Genomic DNA, 11,301 nt, shown 5'->3' with positions numbered 1-11,301 from the left:
CGGCGGGCGTGTGGCTCACCGCCCACGCCACAGCGTCGGCGAGCCTCCGATCTACCCCTTTAGCTTGTTTATTTCTTTTTCCGTTATGGTTTTTCGTTTTTTTTAGCCTTTCATCTTGCGCCGCACCGCCTCTTCGTCCGCCGCCGTTGTTCTTCTCTGACTGTGAGGCCGGCCTGCCGTCGTCTCTTTGTACCGCCTCCCCGCCGCGCCTACGCCCCACCCCTTTGTCCGTTGCCGCGACGTGGTTTACGAGAACGGGGAGGGGGAGTTTCTTCCCTTTGAGTCCCTCGTGTAGGGCCATCTAAGTCCCTCGTGTAGGGTTGTCGTTGCAGCGGCTCAGGGGCGTGTGGGGTTCGGGCTTCTCAGGCGGGCCTCGGTGGTCCGTGCGTTTATTTCTGGCGGTTTGTGGGCTGGGTCGATGAATCCCAGAGCGTGGGTGGTGGGACTCGGTTTGGCGGCGGGGTAGGATGTTAGGGTTTCGTTTTTTGTTTTAGGTTTTAGTTTTCGTTCTGTTTTTCCTTTTAGAAGTTGTGTGCTTTTTAGTTTTATTATTTTTTCTGTTTGTGTGGTGTGTTGGAGTGATATGGGGCTTGCAGATCAGTGTACCGATCTTCTGGTGCAGGATTTAAGCCGGGTTTTTTTACTATGGGGTTTCGGTTTGATCTTTTGTTGGTTTGGGCTAAAGGGTTTTGCTTCCATGCCGATATCCGTGTTTGAATCGGAGTTGATCTTGTCTATGGTGAAGTGTACGACACCAATTTTGATTTTAGGTCGAGGAGTACGGGATTCTGAGCCAATGAAGGTTCTCGTCAGAAATTACATCATATTGTCAGACCCCCTTGCAAGAGGTTGCATAGGACAGCGTTATATAAGTCAAGGGTATTTAAGAAAGTCATTCTGCGCGTGCAATTGTAGTTTCGTTTATTTCGAACTTGTAATTGGTTCGGTTGTCTTTGTATTGTTCGATTATGATCTCTTATGTAAGTGCCGTATGGCTTTTTATTAATGAATATAATCTCCCCCCCTTCAAAAAAAAAAAAAGTAAAAAAAAGTAGAATTCTACTAATATTAAGATGAAAATGTCTTACATTGATCGAAGTTTGTTTGAGAACTCATACACAGATAACCTATTTTTCCTTTTGAGGGCTCATTCATAATCAACAGATCTATTAATTCCTTTATATTCAGTTTGCCAAAAGAATACAGACAGAAAACTACCGTTAGTATTTTGCAAAAGCCTTCTCTCACTGGTTTGACACACCAACACAAGTATTATTTACATTTGGTTCAGAATGTACAAAGTTCACTTGGATGTGTACTTTTTCATAGAACTTATAGAAATCAAGGTCCGCAGTGTAAATTTTCATTTGGTTCTTTTTGCTTACTCAAGACGGAAAAAAAAAAAAAAAAAGAACAGTACAAAGCTATAGAAATGACCATGAGCAATCAGTCAAATTCAAGCACTACTTTTCCAGGAACAATCCTTTTTTCTTTGGCCTCATGGGCTTCTCTCACTTGTACTATTGGGAATGTCTTTTCGACAGGCACATTCAGCTTCCCATGTTCAGCCAACCTGCGGATCTCTTGTAAACCTTCAGAATCAGCTCTCATGAATGTCCAAATATACTCTGAAAAAATGACAGATTATTAGAATTTGAGCACAAGTCATAAAGCCTTAAAATTACAAGTCATCTGCCAGTGACTTCAGACTGACAAGACCTAAGAATTTGAGCATAAGCATGAAGCCTTAAATTGTTCTATGTTACCGCCCCTCCCACTTTCGGCCTTACCCAGCTGATACTGGATATTCCATAATAATCATTATTTTAAAGATCTGAATACACAAAACAATATAGCGAAAAATGGCTCAAATGCGCCGAAGTTCAGAATACCCATGAAGCTATAACCATCAAATCTATAACTCATAGCACTGAGGAATCAAGGCTAGTAAAATGAAAGAAATTGAAGCTTAATACACCAGTTACACAAACTTAAAACAGTCAATCAACCAAGAAGCTTACAAAAAATTGATCAATCTATATACCTATACTAAAACAAAGTCTTTTTTGGAGGGAATTTTCCCTCCTAAACTCTACGTATCTTTCGTGTCTTTTTTTCTTTATTGATGTTTGTAGAATTTGCCTAGGAACTTTATTATTTAATTATTGAATATTATAATAAACTTTTGAGTTACATTTTCCTAAAGGCTTCTACATTTGAATTTCAATTACCATTAACTTTTAAAACCGATCATGGCTTGGGAATTATCTTGTAGGCGTATAAATACCTATGATGTTCACCCAGCTGCAATACCGGAAAAAACCCTCTCTTTAAGATTAGAAATAAATAAATACCTAAAAGCTAGAGCCACCACAGTCAGAAACTGGAGACAATTTGGCTAAAATCTCAGCTCATTATACAACGCTGAAATGTACACACTCCGACTCTTCACAAAGCAAATCTTCTAATGAAGGACATGAAAATCAATGACAAACATTGGCTGCCCTTTTGGGAAGCCAATTGGATCAAACATTTCCTCATCCATGTTACAAGGCCATATTCAAATCAAACAAACCCTTAAATGCCATATTCAAATCAAACAAACCCTTGAATGTCATATTCAAATCAAACAAAACCTTAACTGCCATATTCAAATCAAACAGACCCTTTACTCTTTTCATCATATATTGTGACAGAGATTCTCTTTTCACCTATGTTAAATAAATGCCTTTAGTTCTGTAACAGCTGCAAATTGCAAGACTGACAGGTCCCTAAAACCCATGCCTCAAACAAAAGTTTTATCCCTCTAGGTTTTCTGAACACTGTTGTGTTGACATAAACCCTCTAGATCATAGACAAATCCCGATATTCATCGAAAGTAACAAGAAAAGAAGCTCACATTTGTCGTATAACGAAAAGATAACTGAGATTCATCGCTAATGTCTCTTTGAAAGAATTTTACTAGTATAGCTCTGTCAATGATGGTAACACTTTGGACTTGGAGCATAGGGAACCATAGCTGTAAACAATTTTATAATTGCCATAAATGTCCGTGTTAGGCTTGAGGTGACGATATCGGTGCAAGTTTGGAACGGGTAAATTGACCGTTTAAAGGCGTATTGGATGGTTGGACCCACTCAATTGGACTGTCAGGGTGTATTAGGGTCCATGGTAAGCATCTCGACATTTTTTATTTTCGGGTCAAAATAAGTGGAAAATTGTCCAAAATATTGAAGGCTATAATACACGATTTCGGATTAATTTTTGTTATTTTTTCAAAAAATGAACTGAATGTGTTGGATGACTCCTGGGGTCATATAAGGAGGTTTGAAACCATAAGACACCGATAAAGATGTCCATAAAGTACCAAGAATGAGTTTTGACTCTATTTTGAAATTCATGATGTGGAGTGATGTCATATGTGTATAATGATGTCATATAAGTATATTGAAGTGATGTGACTTGACTACAATGATGTCATAAAAGTATATATAAAGTGATATGACTTGACTATGATGATGTCATATAATTGAAAGAATTATCTTGTCTGAGGATTCTATCACATCATCCAACCCCTCTATAGTCAAGGACTCAAGGACATGTTTTAAAGTCCTTGATATCCTTCCTTCTCCATCACTCATTCTAAGAAGATTTCTCATAAGGCATGCTTGGATTGAGGGAGATGTATTACTAGGGTAATAAAAGTCAAACAAAGCAAAATGAAAGTGAATATAGGGAAGGAGGAGATAGTGATGGTGTAATTATAAGAAAAATTATGTAGTGATGGTGTGGTATGAGGTGAAGAAAGAGGAATTAACACCCTCATTTTGGGGGAAATAGTTACACTAGGGGGAGGGTGAGTAACTATTACCCCCATTATGAAGATAATAATTCCTCCATCTCTCTCTTTTTTTTCATGGCACAACTATCTTTTTCATTTGTAAACACCTTGTCTCCTATAACAACGCCTCTATTTACTTATGTTTTTTGAAGTTTGACATTTATTACCCCCTTAATATATTACCCCCAATCCAAGCATGCCCTTAAGAGTAATTAACCATAAATTGTACCTATTATAGGTAATAGATTGGGGCTACTTCATAAGGCCAGGTTCAGATGGAGTAGCAAACCCCAGGCAGTTACTTAAATTAATCCATGATTTTGTAGCTCATATAAAGGACGACACAACCACAAGCAATAAGCAATATCAATATTGACAATTGACATATCCTCCAAATAACACAGAAAGATTGAGTAGAAGTATAAATAAAGACCTAAATTTTTGAATCATATCCAAAGGAAAATCTGAACTTGCAGTCTTGCATCAAAGTGGAAAAAGAAAAAGAATGGTCGTGCAATTCATCACAAACAGCACAAAATAATGCAACTTTGCCAGTCAGTTCCTTGATGTTATTGGAGCCAATAAAGTTGTGATGGTCAACTATCTCAACATACAAACATATGATCTAAGCACAATTACCATATGTTAAAGTCCATTTTGCATATTGACTAAGTCATAGGCACTTAAATGATACCATTCATACCCAAGTACTAGAAGATTTTAAATAAACAATTGGTGCAAATATCAAACAATCCCTAAAAAGAAGGGGGTGTAGAGAAGAGGTAAAAAGAATTTTAATTTTCTTGATTGGTTTGATCCCATGGTTCAAAAATATGGTTTTGGTCATGAGAAGAGTCTAGTTTCAAAATGATATGTTGCTCACAGATCGTATCATAGTTATCATGATGTGAATTTATTTACAATCTTCTAAGACTTTATAATAGATGTAAGCTATTAGAATAGTTAGAGTAGACTATATTAGAAGCTTTAAGCCGTTGGGGAACCTACAAATCTACAATCGTATTTTTAAGTAACTTTAAGTGATCAAGGGATGTAACATTCAATGCAAGGTGATTTGAAAATATAAAGTTTGATTTGAATAAAGGTTTTTGAAAAAAGGGTACTGAGGTGGATGGTTTCAATTCGGTCACTAAAAAATCCTATACACTTGGCCCCACCAAATCAATATGGATGTATTTTTCCACCAAGGTTGTACCCTATCAAAATGGCAATGGTTGTATTAGATATTTTAGGCACCGATACAAGGACTACAATAGAAAAACTAATATCAGGAACTTTACTTGTTACAATATCTTTGTTTCCTAATACACGTGCCTTTCATGCTGGCGCACAACTTTGACCATCAATAGCTTTAAATATTCATATAAATCATATATTAAAAAAATATACTTCTTCACCTATAGTTGTATTTTAAAGTTTGGAAAGTATACATTAACATTTGACATAATACTATAGCATCAGTTTTTTATATATAAGTAAGCATAAATAGTCAAAACTAATACTCTTTTTATCCCATGATTGACACAGTCAACCTTTGCATGCATGCCGATGCACTAGTTTGACCTTTTTTTTATATAAATAAATATTAATGAAAATTATAATAAAAGCTATAGAATGAAACTTTATATTAATACCTATTTAACAACATTTTTTACGAAAAAAATACTCCCTCCATTACATATTACTCGCAAAAAAAGAATATTTTATGTCTCACAAATAATACCCCTTTGTTGCGAGTAACATGTAACGGAGGGAGTATGTTTTTATTATGTTAGTAAAAAATGTCTCAGTTATTCTGCTATTCTGCTGGGACAGATGGAATACATAAATAGTGCAAAAGGCTAATATGATGTTTGTAACAAATAAACGGAGGAAATATAATTTTATAAAAAGCAAACTAGTACATGTGCAAGGGTGCAACTAAATTTCTTAGATAACACAGTAAACATACCTATTCCATGCGAATACCGATACATCATTTGTTTTTTCAGCAAAAGGGCTGAAGCCATAGGAAGACCAATAGCCAAACCATAGTGATCAGATAAGGATGCTGCTTCTCCCTACATCACAAGCAAGCAAGACTTTCACTCAACAAAACTAAAAGAGAATGAGGAAGTGTCTGTAAGTGCAAACGAGCTCTGAAACTTCACCTGCAAAGTCATGTAATATCCACCTTTCCTCAGAAGATTCACACCTAGTCTTTCAGTCTCAGGTATACCAATAGTATCCAAAACAGCATCAAAGTGCCCTTTAATTGCTAATTCACAATCCTGTAAGTGAAGACATCACATAATTGATATAAGGTGTTCAATTAAAATTCATAAATAAATAGAAGTTTAGCATGTGCCAGATAATAACTTTAAACCAGACTTCCTACCTCAGTGGTATAGTCAACCGCCTTCTCAGCACCAACAGCCAAAACGCGTTCAATACTCTCCCCACCAACAGTGGTCGTTACATGGCAACCAGCTGCAACTGATAGCTGGATTGCAGAATAACCAACTGCTCCTCCACCACCAATTATTAACACTCTTTGCCTGCAGAAATACTATGTATGAAAACTTATGCAGTGCAGGAGGCAGAAGGTCGCATCAAATTTAAGCAAAGCATCCCAACTAAAACAATAACATAAACAACAAATTCAAAGAACAGAGAGAAGAAAGTACATGAATGAAATCAAGGAGAAGAAAAAAAAAGTGCTGCAGTATTTTAGTATGTTGCAACTGATAACATATTATATCCATGACAAAAGAGACAACTTTCTTCACATATAATAAATAAAACTGGAGTACTTACCCTGAAGTAATTCTAGCAGTACTTTTAAGAGCACGCCATGCAGTAAGTGCAGCAAAGGGAATCGCACAAGCATCCTGTACAATATAGGAACTTTCACAACAATTTCCAATGAAGCTAACAAGGAAACAGGAAATGACATCCGGAAATCAATTTCCACAATAGATGCTTGACCTCATCAGATGCACAGGACAACCTATTCACCTCTATAGTGATTATCAAAAATATAGGAGCATGGAGGAGCTAGCAACAATGTTAAATCCTTCTTTTACCAAAAATGTGACAAGCAATCGGAAAGAATAAATAAAATTTTGTGAAGAAAGACCCAAAGCTTTACCACAATATTGACCCAAGACTTTAACTCTTTATGACTTACCACATGGCTCATGGCAGCTGGTTTTTTTGCAACTTCTTCGGCCGGAAAGATGGAATAGTCAGCATATGTACCCCTGAGAGCTGTTGGATGCAGTGCCCCAAAAACTTCTTCACCTACACTAACTGATCGAACTGAACTTCCAACTGCTGCAACTTCTCCACTAACATCACGACCTAGAATGAGGGGAAGTAGAGGCTCAAACACTGATCGACCGTAGCCTTCTCGCATCTAGAAGTATTAGCAACAATAACAACTCTAAATTAGGATCTTATGAACCATAAGGTTCCTCACATGCAAGGTCTAATAAGAATGACTAGACAATTAAAATTTTTGTTACAACACAAAAAAAAACATAGTAGTATAACTACTCTGTCTAACTTCATAGCAAACCCAACATAGGTACTTCACCTGACTAATTAGTCCAGATTTGCAATCATCAACTTTATCTCAAAGTTTGTTCACTTTCCTTTTTATCCATCCCAATTAACTGTCAATTTCTAATTAGCAACTGCCAACTATTTTATATCATCTCTCTCTTCTCACAGGTAAAAGTCAAGGTCCCACCCCCTCTCTACTTCATTTAAGTAAGTACCCAACTATTAATCATCACAGCTATCGTTTTATTAGAATAAAATAAAAAATGAAAACCAAACTACTATTTTAAAATTACGAGTCATGATAAGTGAGCACCTTAAATTGAGATGGAGAGAATAATATAGAACTTAATAATCAAGGCACAACAGGGATATTAAAAATCTTCTCCATTAAAGATTCTAGAAAAAATACATATTAAATTCTAAGTATGTTATAATCAACACCAGCGCACGATTAGACTGCCAAAAAAAACTGCATAGAGCCAAATATTTTTCTAAATCCCCTAAATCGGAAACTAGTCAACTATTACATTGATCTGATTCATTGGTGCTAGGTCATAGATAGACACTTAAGGGAATTGGCTAAATTATAAGTTTAACCTTAATAAAATTTTCTGTTTGTTAGAAACAACCTTACTTAACTTTCACGCGTTGTCCAGTAGATTTCCAATGTTGATGCACTCGTATAGGGCACGTGACTCCTATTTTTCCTAATTGCACCTCCATTTTACTCCTATTGAGACCGAGATTCCAAAGAGACTTATATGTTATATAGAGGAAAAAAGGGGTGCAATAAGGAAAGTTAGAGTCACACGCCCTACACAAGCGAGTCACCATCCAAAATTTGCCGATTACAGCCCGAAAGTTAGAGTAATGTTAGTTTGTAACTTTTTTATTTTTTTTTATTACTAAGGTCTAACTTTGCCAGAATAAAAAAATAAAAGGTTGTTGACAAAAAGTGTCTTTTAAAAGGTATGATGTGACAAATCTTTTGCTAATATGTAATCAAGGATATTTGCATTAGAAAGTATGCATTGACAAACATGCCTAAAAAAAAATATGTCATCTAATATGAAACGGAGGAAGTATAGTATAATAAAGAAACCACTTATGAAAGAAGATCTATCATGTTTTCCTAACATTAAGAAAGAAACATAGAGTTGGGACACTAGCAGACAGTCCTAAATAATCAAGGTGGTGTTCCAGATGACAGCAAAAAGGGTTAGAAATAGTATGACATCATCAGTTTATCAAAAGAGGTCGTGTTCTAAAGAAATTTATGTTTCACAACTTAAAATCACTAAGAGGGTGTTTGGTTCGGAAAATGGAAATGGAGTGGAAAGAAAACAAATAAGAGGGGAAAAGGAATCATTTAACTATTACCTTTTCATTTGTTTGGTTTAACCATGGAAAGAGCATTTGTTAAAAGGAGGGTAAGTGTATTTGCTGCCCCAAGTTTTTGAGAGGTAACACATGAGAGGTAACCATTACACTTAGGTAATGGTAATTGTTACCATGTCTTCTAACCAAACACACGGTAACGGTATCGGTTTAATCGAATCCGTTTCCAATCCAAAAAATACACTAACCAAACGCCCCCTAAATGTATTAAGACAACATGTATGATCCAGCTTCTTCACATATCCAAAATTTTCACAGGTTTATAGTAAATATGTTCAAATTCAAATTAGCCAAATCAAGTTAGAAGATATAGATGTTACAAATTAAGAAACAAAGGTGATAACTCGCCATCTCTTATTATCCACAATGAAAATGGATGTCCCTCAACTAACGTCTCAAAGACTTGGAGTCATTAGTGGATTATCTATTACGAAGTATTATTAATTCATTCCTCTCCATATACTCATTAGAAGTTCTCAACTATCTATGTACTCCCTCTATCCACATATAACCTTCCTCTATTACTTTTTAGGATGTCAACAAATAATCTTCCTATAACTAGGCACTTTAACATGTGTGTCCAAACTTAGCAAGAAGATCATTTGAAGACGGGGGAATATATTGTTATATTGTTATCTCAACTTTCGACATTTTGTGATCCCCCCCCCCCCCCCTCCCTCTCCCCATGCACGCCTAGTGAGATTTCATTTTGTTTCCCAAGGTCGAACTCATCCCCTGATTAGAAAACGATCATGCTAGATAGCAACAAACTAGAAATTCAATGAACCTTCCAAATGATTTCTTGTAATCATTCATGTAAGAGGAAAAATATCCAATCCTTCAACCACCCAACATGGCCAACATCATGAGCTACCACGAAAACGCACTTGTCTAATCTAGAATTCACATTCAATCCAACATCCCAACATAATCATCACCCTTACATAGTTACATGAATGATACATCAAGATTTAAATTACACACTAAATTTGCAAACACAATTTTGTTTCAAGTAAGGTGTAACATAAAAAAAATAACAAATTTCATCTATAGATTGCTCATTAACCAAGAAAATAACAATTTTGGCATTTCTTATAACAAAATAATTTTAAAAAAATCAATCAGATTGATTATATAAAAATTAAAGAAAGCGAGAGACGAACCCGAAGATCGAGGGGATTAACGGAGACGGCACGAGCACGAACAAGAACCTGATTAGGCTTAAGATCGGGAACATGAACATCATCACGAAGCTCAAGAACTTGAGGACCGCCAAAATGAGGCAAAAGCACTGCTCTACAGCTAGTCACAATACTCCTACTACTACCATTAATCCCTAACCCTAACCCTAAATTGTAATTACTCTTCAAAAATGATGATGAAAAGATGAAATTCTTGAAACTGGAATCAATCGATTTGAATACATGCAATGATTTAAGGATGCGCATTTTGGATTGAAATTGAAGGAAGATGAATGAATGATTGATTGATTGATTTGAACAGTGATTAACGCGACATTCGGAAAGAGGAGGGAGTTAATGGAGGTTTAAGGAGAAGGCGAAAATGGTGGGTTTTGGTTGTGAGAATGGAGACGTGTAAGGAGTATCGTCCGCATAGTGTACTCTCACAGTTTCACTGCTCACCTCTTGGTTTACTAATCACTTGTGTAGTTGCAATTTTAAACTCCAAAAACAAGTCTACTAATGATTGCGAGTTTGTGACATTTGTGAGCGTTTAAGGGTTGGTTACTTCAAAATAAGGTGTTTTAAGGGCGATTATTTACAATTTACCTTAAAAAAAATTTAATATGAGTGTATATTTTTCAAAAACTACCTTTTAAATCTTTGTTTTTGAAAAAATCACATTATTTTATTTTACTGTAAATAAATTAAAAAAAAAACCACCTAATGTAAATTTTTTGTTGTAATTCACCACCTACTTGTAGGAAAATGAGCTTTCACTATTAATTATTCAATCAAAAAAATAATCAATGATTAATTTAACTTGGTTCATTTTGTTTATTTTTCATTTTTCGTTTTTGTTTCTATTTTTTTGACAGAGAACTTCGTAATTAAAAACGAAATTACAACCTAAGAGAGCTAAGCAACACAGCGACACGCCTAAACAAACCCTCATATAGGCCTTGCTACTTACCATTAGAGGAAGAACGAAGAGAGCAATATACCGGATAAGTCTTGCAGGCTTGCAGCATACGAAGTGGATCGTACCACATCCATACTGTGGACCAAGAGATGCCAAACTAACAAAATTAGTCGAGATGGACAAAGAGTGCAACACATAATCGTTGAAGAGAATCGAAACTGAAAATGACACCAAAGGAATTCATGATGGAAGCTATTGTGAAACGGAAAATCCGGAATTTGAATGCACCCTATTGCTGAAGAACAAACCTTTGACACCATTCCACTCCTAAGGGTTGAAACTTGAAAACCATAGCTGCATCCGAGGAGTCTATGGATGGATAAATGCTAAAA

General features: G+C 35.8%; 1 protein-coding gene across 1 annotated transcript; it reads right to left on the bottom strand.

The window, feature by feature from the left end:
- Positions 1 to 1,201: 1,201 nt before the first annotated feature.
- On the bottom strand, positions 1,202 to 10,442 carry LOC145605292 (uncharacterized). Its single transcript, XM_081661336.1, has 7 exons — positions 9,970 to 10,442; positions 7,032 to 7,259; positions 6,659 to 6,732; positions 6,240 to 6,399; positions 6,013 to 6,132; positions 5,814 to 5,922; positions 1,202 to 1,628 (listed from the first exon to the last, which is right to left on the bottom strand). The coding sequence occupies exons 1-7, from the start codon at positions 10,252 to 10,254 to the stop codon at positions 1,447 to 1,449; spliced, it is 1,158 nt and encodes a 385-aa protein (XP_081517462.1). The 5' UTR covers positions 10,255 to 10,442; the 3' UTR covers positions 1,202 to 1,446.
- Positions 10,443 to 11,301: the final 859 nt, after the last annotated feature.

This window comes from Chenopodium album, chromosome 22 (assembly GCF_948465745.1).
Source record: "Chenopodium album chromosome 22, dcCheAlbu1.1, whole genome shotgun sequence".
NCBI lineage: Eukaryota > Viridiplantae > Streptophyta > Magnoliopsida > Caryophyllales > Amaranthaceae > Chenopodium > Chenopodium album.
The sequence above is the reverse complement of the archived record's forward strand: the minus strand, read 5'-3'. Positions and strand labels throughout refer to the sequence as shown.

Coding starts and splice junctions, on each gene's coding strand:
- LOC145605292 (XM_081661336.1), bottom strand. CDS start 10,254: ATGCGCATCCTTAAATCATTGCATGTATTCAAATCGATTGATTCCAGT. Junction 6,733..7,031: donor CAGCTGCCATGAGCCATGTG/GTAAGTCATAAA, acceptor TATATTGTACAG/GATGCTTGTGCGATTCCCTT. Junction 6,400..6,658: donor ACTGCTAGAATTACTTCAGG/GTAAGTACTCCA, acceptor GTATTTCTGCAG/GCAAAGAGTGTTAATAATTG.